The sequence below is a fragment of the Etheostoma spectabile genome, chromosome 4, assembly GCF_008692095.1.
Source record: "Etheostoma spectabile isolate EspeVRDwgs_2016 chromosome 4, UIUC_Espe_1.0, whole genome shotgun sequence".
NCBI lineage: Eukaryota > Metazoa > Chordata > Actinopteri > Perciformes > Percidae > Etheostoma > Etheostoma spectabile.
Window position 1 is genome coordinate 24,408,821 of NC_045736.1, and position 10,716 is coordinate 24,419,536.

At 39.9% G+C, this 10,716-nt stretch overlaps 1 protein-coding gene across 1 annotated transcript; it reads right to left on the bottom strand.

Annotated features, from left to right (window-relative positions):
• Positions 1-426: 426 nt before the first annotated feature.
• LOC116687607 (RNA polymerase II elongation factor ELL2) lies at positions 427-10,499 on the bottom strand. The gene is made up of 9 exons (XM_032513107.1): positions 10,436-10,499; positions 9,540-9,799; positions 8,970-9,094; positions 7,089-7,161; positions 6,300-6,996; positions 4,734-4,806; positions 4,112-4,283; positions 3,753-3,797; positions 427-3,093 (listed from the first exon to the last, which is right to left on the bottom strand). Exons 1-9 carry the CDS (start codon positions 10,497-10,499, stop codon positions 2,977-2,979), a joined length of 1,626 nt encoding a protein of 541 aa, XP_032368998.1. The 3' UTR covers positions 427-2,976.
• Positions 10,500-10,716: the final 217 nt, after the last annotated feature.

Consider the following 10,716-nt stretch of genomic DNA (forward strand, 5'->3'; position numbering starts at 1 on the left):
GTGTGCTGATTGTGTCCTCCACCTCGGCCCATACAGGTTCAGTAGGTAACTTAGTTTTTGCCTGTTTGCATTTTGAATAAGTTTAAAAGTAATTGAACTGCAGGTACAAAGAACACAATTTGAGTCAATGTATTACCTAATTGAATAATTGAGCCAGCTAATTAAATTTTACCACTGAATAAGTTTATAATGTAATGTGTACACTGGACCAGTGTCATATTTTGCACCATACTTACTCATGGAGCTAATTGTGTGAAAATGTAATACCATTTCTATTTAGGCAACATGAAACTGGTATTCAGTGTTATGGCAGCAGTCTGTCTGAAATCTTTCAACATTGGACATATGAATGTTCTGAAGGATTGTGTATGAAATGACATGTAACATTACAATTTCAAATGGCTGAAAAGGAAAACAGAAAACATATTCCAGTTAAAACTAAATTGATTTTTATTGAAGTACACATACATTTTCAGCTGGGCAGGATCAGATTTCACTCAAAATTCACTTGATTTTTAGTGGATTCTCATATCTGCCAGGGTATTTTAACTGTCACTTTCTTATTAAGACTCTTGATCAAACCTCTTTCCTTGGTCCCTTCCGCCACATGAGTCATACAACGCTAATTCATGTTGATCAGAAATGCTCAGAAGGCTAAGAAGAGGACACACATGATAGGGTAAAACCTTGAAGGCTGCATGTTAAGCCCAGTCCTCCACCATACATTTGTTGGAGTGGCCTTTACTGTCTGAGCCATTGCAAAGGAAAACATGAAAAAAATAAACCAAAACACTCATCCTGTAGCCAACAGCTAAAGTAAGTGTAAATCTCAAGTAGCGCCTGAACTCTTGTGAACATTTCTTATCTGCTGTTGTAACCCATCTAAGATACAAGTGCTGATGTTCTGTCCAAAATAACTTAAGACAAGTCAGGCCAGGTCTGTAGTTATGTTAAATTGATTCTGACAGCTGAACAGAAGAGCCAGTCTGCTGCAGAGACCGACTATTTGATAGAATGCCACAACCAAAATAGGAAATTGAGAAATAGAACTGACCAATATTTGCTTAAATCTCCATTTCTGGAGGAAAAATAAAAATGGGGCTACACGTTTCCCAATACAGGACACAGACTCCCACATGTCTACACTAGCTGAATATAGACCGAATCAGAACAAACTGTTGAGAAGGGACCGACCACTACAAAAGTGGAGTCAACATCTTTCAATTGTCGGCCTTTCCGGGGGCAAAGTGACTCAGTTCCATTTCACATCCCCAAATGTAATGGTGTTGTACTTTTCTTCATTGAATGAGACATGTATTCCAGTATTAATGTCTCCTAAAATAAAGCCCCAATCAGAAATGTTACTCAATGGCTGCAGTACCAGAAAATTATTTAATTTTGGCAAACATTCTAACACAGGTTTGTAAACAATTTTCCCTTGTTGAAATAAAGACTTTTCATAGAAGCCATTCATCCATCTATCCATCCAACTAAATTCATAGCAAGGTTATATAATATTAAAAAAAAAAAAAAAAAACTACTCTGAAATCTTCCACTGCTTTGTATAACTCAAACTGAGAATCAAATACATTTGAAATCAAAAATACAGATTTGTCTTCTGATGGATGACATGTTTTAACTTCAATACAGGAAGTTTTCCGCTGGATAACACTGAAGAGGTGAATGCAGAGATGCACCATTCTGGAAAATAAGTATTCTCTATATCTCTTCAGTTAACACCAGGTACTGTTACTCCAGCCGAGTTGATCCTGAGTGCTCTGGGTGGTTGAACACTATAGCAGCTTTTTCGTTTTTCACGTTTCTTATTTGTTTCTCAACATTTCTGGTTTTCCTTACACCGGTCACACCTCTCTTTCTCGCGTGCACACACACACACACACTTTGTAACACTCCTTCCAGACTTAACATCCCTTCCTTCACTACTCCAACATACACACACACCACACACATGCACACAAACACAACCTGTTTCCAGGCAGTTATAGTTCCTTTGTGTGGACCCTAAGGGTTGGCCCAACACGACATTTGAGCGTTAACTAATTAAGGCACCCGTAATGCACTGTGAAGACTAAACTCTGTTGGTGCAAAAAATACGTCCCCATACTGACAGGGGATCACACTCCTTTAGTTAACCCACCCTCCCCATGTGGCCATTACAACTAAATTAACAGTCCATGCACACAAACTAGCTCAAGTGATTTCTCCTGCCTGTCTCACCCCTCCCCTTCAGCCTCAAACAAACAGTAATGTGTTGAAGCAAGGTTATCCAGTACAGTCTTTAAGAAAAGAGGAACTAAGGCAGGAGAGTCATATTTGCCAAATGAGATGACATAATGGATCTTGCGTGCAAAATGGCTTCACAGAGTCAAAACACATAAGGCCTGCGGTCATTTTTTTTTTCAACAAAAAGTTAAACAATATATCATCTGAGGACTCTACTTTGCACTTTGAGTCACAAAATAAATAGATCTCCCTCTTTTTTTTTTCTTCTTTTTTTTTTAAACTTAAATACAAGTTAATATTTTCTCTGATACTGAAAAAATACTTTTGTTCTTTTTTTTTTGCCTGAAGATAAAGTTCTTCAAAAGTTAGAAGCGTTGAAGATTTTCCCCAAACCCCTTCATACATGCAGGCAGCCCCTTCCACTGGTCCAGTGGTATGAAATTCCACAGGAGCTCATTGAGAAGAAACCGAGAGAAAGCAAAAGATGGGGTGAAGTCAACGTAAGATTATCAACATTGCAGGCAACAATGATGCCAGTGGAATCAAAGATTGGAAAAGAAGCAAGGAATGAAAAAGGATGATGAGAAAAGGGAAGGAAGATAGGTGGTGGGGTAGGGGCTGTTGTGGAGGCAGTAACTGAAGGGGTGTTAATAAATAACAGCCAGTTAGACACCCTCTTCTGGTTAGACACTCCTTTCTCAATACTGATTAGTGAAGATGTGTGCTGTGCTCTCAGCACCAGGCCTGGGCTCTGCGCTGGTCAAAATCAGCTATTAGCTGCTTGATGTGGGCCAACTTGTTGTGCAGGTACTCGCAGCGCTGTTTCTCCTCATGGTAGTTGGGGCTGTGCTGTAAAACAAATACACACATATCAGGCCACGTCCTCACGTACCAAAACAATCTCTCTTCCCCACCCCTCCCCCCATCTTCCCTGGCATTGGTTCAAGAATATTTGCGTCCGAACGGATTCATTTGTAAATGACTCAGCTTGCTCCTTCATATTCCATATTCTGTGGTGTTTCTACCACAGAAATTCACCAACAAACGGAGAAGAGGCAGTGCATGCACATAAGGCTTGCGCGCTGTATACAAACAGTATATTTTTCCCTAGTAACCATAATATGCTCAATATCTTCTCCAGCAGGAACACAAGCATGTAGTCCCCCATTGTTGTTGTTGTTGAGAAAATTTGGCGGGATCAGAGGCCAAAGGCTACAGGTCGAGGGGTGTTGCAATGACATCATTAATACGCAAGTATGCAGCTCCGTCATCCAAATGAAGACACAAGGGCAGCAGTTTGGACTTTTTTTCACCCTGAGACCAGGTTTTAAATAAGTGCGGATGATCTGCCAAAACGATGCAAAACGTGTGCATTCCAAACCGCGGTTCTGTGTGGTTGGCCCCTCAGACTCCTGCTAACAATGTGAGAAACAACAGGCCACGTCTTTGTAGTCTATAGAAGAAGAAAAAAAAATCCTTATTAGACAGAAGTCTATGTAACTACTCACTTGTTTCATCTTTTTGTACTCTTTCAAGACTTCTTCTTGCACCTTCTGTAAAAATTAAAATGGGCACATTCAATGCAAATCCACATCATTTTTGAATATTACAAATTACGTTTACTATCTCTGTAACAGGGAAAAAGTGTTAACCAGTACAGGTGAAAATGCTGTGAATGCTACATTTAGCTGATAGAGAAACTTTACATTAAAAAAAAAAAAAAAAAACATTTCAAACTTCAAAGTTGATCTATGTGATAACTTGGCACAATAGCAGCACCCTAAACAAGTAATCTGAATGTCTGATGACAAACACTAACACTACAACGAAGACATCATCACACGTGTTTCATGTTAACTGATGTGACCTGGTATTCTTTGGTGCCAGGTGGCAGCTTCCGGCACTTGGCATCCAGTTGGGTAAAGCGACGGGTGATGCTCTCCACACGGGCATGTAGCAGGCGATACTCATCATACTCTGCATTGAAGTCATTCTTGTAGCTTTGCCGCTGGTCCATGGACACCATGGGCATGTACTTCCTGTGAGCACAGAAAAGGAATTTAACTAAATGATTATATGATGATAAAGTGGTTAAACACATAAAACTATCATTTCAGAACAAAAACAGCACTCTACCATGAGTAAACTTTCCCCTATTTTTCCTTGTTGTGTATACACATTGCCAAAAGGTTATGATATTTAAAGAAAGGTGAGAGTCCTGTTAAACAGCTGTTGAGCTTCTCCATTTGTGTGATTACATGCTCCCTCCACTTGTTACCAATGATGCGGAAAGTGCAAAACAGTTCTTGTACAGCAAAAGAAAATGCATCTGGATTTATTGCTACATTCCTGCATCCTAATTCTCAAGCTTGTCTTTTCACAATTCCCTGTCCAAATATTTCAAATTGTGAAATGAGAAACAAGAAAAAAAGTAAAGAGGGTCACACAACGGGAAAATGGGAACTTTGAGGTATAGCAAAGTTACTCACACTACATAGTCAGGCATCTCAATTGTGGAGGAGAATTCAGTAGATTGAACTGGCTTCTCTTTTTCTGATGAGTCTAAGGAGAAAAGTGCAAGAATGTAAATACTGCACTGATAATACATATTACACAAAATCTAAATTGGATGGACAACAGCAGCATGGATAGGAAAAGCCAAATATGTATTTTTTTATTTTAAAGTGATGATTTACATATTTTGAGAAATAAAGTAAGCTATCTTTTTCTTGTTTTTTTTTTCATTCTGTAGGTGTATTCCGTATAAGGGTTGACAATGCTGTTGTTGGGTTCTGCTTTTTGTGCAGAATATACTGACACAAAGGAATAGAAAATAGATCAAATAAGAGATCCTGGCTTAATGGCAGTTATTAAACCCGGCATTAGCATATTCTTGAGACAGAAAATAGTCTCTCCAACCACAACATTTTAAATATTAGGTCAACAAAACTAAAGACCACATAGTAAAGAAGAGCTAAGATAAATGCTTCATGTTCAGACAATGTCCAGTACCTCAGCGTAATCAAATAAACATTTGAAACATGGCGAGCAACAATCCAAAGACTGAAAGATAAACTGGACCCATGTCAATCACAACACCGCACGCTTGCACGCACGCTAACACGGCCAGTGGCGTGTATGTGCACGCCCGGTCTATACAGCGTAGACATACACGTGGATAGGTCAAAAAGCGTACAGATAACACACTACTTGGCTTAAGAAAGTTGGCATGTACATTTACGCAAAGTCACGATGTCATGTTGTGTTATGAATAGATTTTGTCATTAGATGTTTGACTTTGAGAATATGAATGTCTCTGTTAGCTTAGCCAGTGTGTACAATACCAGGATGCTAAATCTCATAGCAGCAGCCACCATTGTTAATTTCATTATTTACACCTGTGCTTTTCCTAATGTTACATGTCAATTAGGCTTCTGTGAAAAAGGCCTTTTAGACAAATGTTATTTCAATATTCATTGAGCATTTCTTTGGTTTGGTCCCCACAAACTCTTGAGAAAATACATGGATTCAGCAGCTAGATGCTCGCAACAAAGTTGTCTACGCCGTCAGTCTGCTATTTGATGGGCAAGTAGCGTACAGCTTTTTTGTAAATAACAGTTCTCTGCTATTGGCAGGAATGTGTGGGCTATTGATTCAATAAACAATTAACTATACAGAGCTCAAATGCTACCCGGACTGCTGCTAATTCTCTGTGGGTTTGACACAATGATCAACCCATTTTACATCACATGTAAGCTAATTCAGTGTAAATGTAAAAAGAAAAAGAGATTAATAGACCTTTAAAAGATGCCCCCACACCTAAGTTACCTACGGTACTGACTAAATAAAACTTGTAATTAGTAGAATGAATGGCAACAACTGCTGCCTGAGAGCATAGGAATGAAATATTTAAATATTAACAAATGCGATGTGCAAGCTGAAAAGTTGAGGTGTGTGTAGGGCAGCAGCAGGGCTATTCATGCAATTAAAAAACTGGTACGTCATTTAATTCTTAATACATTTGGTTCAGTGATGCTGATAAGACAGAAACACACCTTGATTTTTGTGAGGATTCTTGTTGAGAACGTCTCTGCTCTCTTCCTCAGCACTTCGCTGCTTTTTAGCTCTACGAGTTTCTTCAGCTTGCTCTGCTACACTAGGAGGACTTCTGCTACCTTTTTCTGTCCGTTTCCCTTTGTCCCTCTCTCGATCCTTATCTTTGTGCTTCTTGGATTTCTTTTTAAACTTCTTGTTGGTACTGCTGGACAAGGGGGGGCTGGTGATGACAGTGGATGTAACTGTGAGTGAGGTACAAGGAAGAGGAGGGGGAGGAGGAGGGGGGCTAGGGGAGGTGGCTGGTCTTGGGACGGGGACAGGGTGTCGATAGCAGTCCTGTAGGGTCCTATCGGAGGAGAAGGGGCTGGGTGAAGGGTCTCTGCAGGAGGAACTCTGGTCCATAGGCAGGTCCTGGGTGCCACAGCCCTCTGGGGTGCTGGGTGAGTTGGAGTTGGAGGCTGGGCTGGGCTGCTGGTGAGAGGGTGCGGGGGGGTGGGACGAGATGGGGAGATGGGTGGGCGGGCCAGAGGTGACATTGGAGGGTAGGGACGAGTGTCTAGAGCTGGGGCTGCCCTCGTCCTCACGGCGGTCAGAGGAGGAGAATGAAGACGTGGTTGGCCCTCGATTGCTGAGGTGGGAGATGCGGGCTTTCTTGGGTGCCAAAGGATCAATGAAGTCAAAGTCTGACTGGCGCTTCTGGAAGACAACACCCAGGATTTAGCTAAAAAAACAAAAAACAATTGCATACTTCCCTGTGGGTGGGTGTTAGTGTGCATTTGCTCAGATACCTGGGGGGATGTGGGCACACTGTCTTTGGGAGAACTGCTTGATGAGAGGGTCTCAGTAGGAAGCCCCAATTTGCTGTTAAAGTAAGGAAAGTGTTGTCAGTGGGGAGTATGGTGTAACAGAAAACAAAGGGCACATTAGGGTCCAGCGCTCAACTAACAATACACTAGGTCCAGTTGAGGTAATCATGCTTCTATTAAAGCAATTGTTTGCAAAGTGTACATTTTTAAAACTCAGTTCATGTTGCACACAGGAAGTTATTATTTTCACAGCGATCTATGCTTTGCTTCAACGAGACAGCTGCTGCAGCTTGACGTGCACACAAAGGCAAAGAAGACCGTAAGCTAGCACACATGTATGTAAAAAGCAACATATTAAAAGAATAAAATTAGATTTAAAATGTTTAAGAGAATCTTCTTTACAAAGCTTGTAGGAGTAAGAAAATGCATTTGATAGTTTTTTTAGGCCCTAAAGTGTGATAGGCATATTTTTGGCATCATTGGGCAAAAATTCCCCAAATAATTTTTCAGGATATTGTAATTCAAGTTGGGAAGAGGGCCTACTCTACAAATTCTGGCATTTTTTTGCAGTCTACCCACTTAAACTTTAATGATTCACATAATGTAGATTGGTGAGTAAAACTAAAATGTAAAAATTAACTTATTGTTACAACAAAACATTGTAGGACATCTTTAAATGGGAAAACTTACAATCCTTCACAATAAATGATCACAACATCTGTAAAGACTTTCTTACGGCTCTTTCAGTACTAATCCAACATATCCAAAAGACATCAAGGTAGGACCCAAGTCACTCGTCTTTAAGAAAAATATTTTAAAATGAATTTACTTCAGTGTGGTTCGGCATCCAGCCTTCTGAAGGAAGTTATATGCATAGGAGTGGGGTGGAACTATTTAAAGCACCAGATGTGAGCACATCAGGTGTAGACATTCAGCAATCAGGGTAAACCCCACTACAACAGCGTTCACTTAGTCCATCACAAAAAATGAATGCGTTCAGCATGGAGGACGTCCCCAAAAAAATCAACAGGGTGACTTCTCAAGATAAAGAAAAACACAAAAAGGACCAGAAGACAAAAGAGAAGAAATATGTCTTAACAACCTAAAAGTAACAAACCCACAGTATTATCATACAAAATAGAAAAACTAATCGACAAGAAGTGATTAAAACATCAAATGATTTAGATGAGCTAGATGTATTAAAAAGGAATTTAATTTCTTTTTCTAAAAGATTAGTTCCTTGGGTTTTCTCCAATCTTTTCCATTCTTCACTAACCCAACATAATTTATTGAATATCCAATTTCTATAAAACATTTTGTCTACTCCCTGTATTTATATAGGATAGAATAAATAAACACCTAACAACATGATTGCATTACACTGAACAGAGTGGTTATTGAGTTATATTGCCACCCAATCTCATGTCTAACATAAGGTAAAGATTTATTTTGGAAAATTAAAACTTACTTGTGTATTACATAAGCCGTTGATAAACTTTAAAATGCTAAACCATTATTTTAACATAATTTTAAAAGGATTGAAAGGTGGCAGTCAAAAGTTTTTAACCACAAAAAAGATGTTGTAAATTTGTGTCTGTTACAATGTGCTCCAATGAGGATAAGGCTGTGACCAAAAAAAAAGAAGAAAAAAAAAGAAGAAATATTGGGATACACAGGAACTAACATTACAGTTGGCTCCTTTGTCCTTTACGCAGTACTGTTGAAATGACTCTCACCTTCATCCCTCAGGGGGTAGGCTACCACTTTAAACAAACACTTTAAAGCAAATGCTCTATTTGTTCACGTAACTATGTAGTTAAGCCCAGAGGGAAAATTAAATGCTTAAAAAGGCCATTTCTGTACCGAGCCAGGATCCGGTCAACCTGGGACTTTTCATCTTCAGAGTAGCCTGGCCAGTCTCGCTGGACATCACGATAAATAAAGTCCTTCAATGAATATGTGTTGTCTTTGGGGTTCAGGTTTGCCACCTGTTTGGTACACACAGAGACACAGACACACAGTTTAAAAGTTGAACTGACAGCCTTAGAAGTATACATGTACAGAAACTTCACATTTCCTGTGCTGGCCTAACATCTGTGCATGCAAATCATGTTTAACGATTAAGTGGCAAGTTTATGGTCAAAGTGAATCAAGCCCTTATACTGTGAACCGGATTTCCACAGGCACATTTGTATACTTCGATCTCATGTTTAAGGGGGGTGAGGGGATCTGTGGGATCAAATTAGAGATACCTAAAGAATGCAGGTCTTAATGTAAAATACCTAAATAACAGCTTGTGCAAAAACAGAAATTATTACTGCTAGATTTTTGTCTATGATAGAGGATGTGTAAATAGTACTCACTGGGTCACTATTTTAAGTGGCTTTCTGTTAATATTAGCATATCAAGGCAAAACAAAACACCTTACAGTACCTGTTGCAGGGTGGTCCCTAATGAGTTTCTGTTCTTCTGGTTAATACCATCCCGTTGCAAACGGGCGACCACTTCCAGCTTCTTGTAAGACCTCAGTGCCAGCAGGTGGATGATGCGGTCACGGAACGGCCGCTGGGACACAGGGTTATTGGCAAGGCACTTACGAATAGTGTTGGCTGGGTTGATGGGTGTGGAGCGCTTGCGCTCTGGGACCACATCTGGGGCTGATAGCGCCGGCTTACGGATATGGACTTGCTTTCCTAGGCACAGAAGGCAAAAACAACGTTACAGTTTATGGATATGGACTAAGGATAACTCCTTACTGTAGTGGCCTGGGATTGGAGTGAGTCAGTCATTGAGTCGGTCGGTCTCGCTTTCTCTCAATATTGTAAGAAAACAAAATCTAGGTGTTTAGACACGTCTGTTCTGAGGTGCTGAGCCACGTGGTTAATCAGGGTGACTGCACATGTGCCTATACTGCTTAACAGTCATAACCAAATTCTAAAGCTCTTTAAGAGATTTTGGTTTAGGAGAAACAAACCCCTCTCCCGTCTCTCATGGTAAAAAAAAAAAAAAGCAGAGGCTGGGAGCAATGTGAGGAAGTGTAAGCTTACACACTTTGTTACTTAAGCTTTTCACCTGCAACAATCTGTTATTAGACAAAGTAAACGCAAAGTTTTCTCCATCAGGAATCATCATTCTGTACACCGAGAATTTAGTAACAAATAACATTAATTGCCACTGATTTTAAAAAAAGAACACAGGTTGTGCAGCTCTCATTAAAATATACAGGCTACAAAAGATAAAAACACTGTTGCAGACTGTTACCTGAAATTAACAGCCTGTGAAAACAAGAAGCTAAATGCCTCTTTTGCATTAGAATGCTCACTCCAAACCAGCTGCTACAAACTCCTGTTCCACCCCTTTTCTCTGCTGCTCTTCTTGTTTCCCAGTTTCCATCTGGGCCACTGCATGCAAATGTATCCCCAGGGCTTAGAAAAACAGACCTGAGGAGGTTTTAACTGTAGAAATTACTGTAATAAAGTGAATTCAAAGAAGCAGTTGTCTGTCTGAGATTCTTACAGATTTTTGTATGCATCCGGGGCTCATGCCTTCACAAGACAAACGACCTCCAGAAGAAATTAAGTTACAGTCAAACTCTTATAGATAGAGCGGT

Bases quoted from the DNA above. Each gene is read 5' to 3' on its own strand.
- LOC116687607 (XM_032513107.1), bottom strand. From the start codon at position 10,499: ATGGAAACTGGGAAACAAGAAGAGCAGCAGAGAAAAGGGGTGGAACAG. The intron at 7,162-8,969 runs GTACAGAAATGG...TTACTTTAACAG, and splicing joins GTTGACCGGATCCTGGCTCG to CAAATTGGGGCTTCCTACTG. The intron at 3,798-4,111 runs GTCACATCAGTT...TAATTTTTACAG, and splicing joins CTGGCACCAAAGAATACCAG to AAGGTGCAAGAAGAAGTCTT.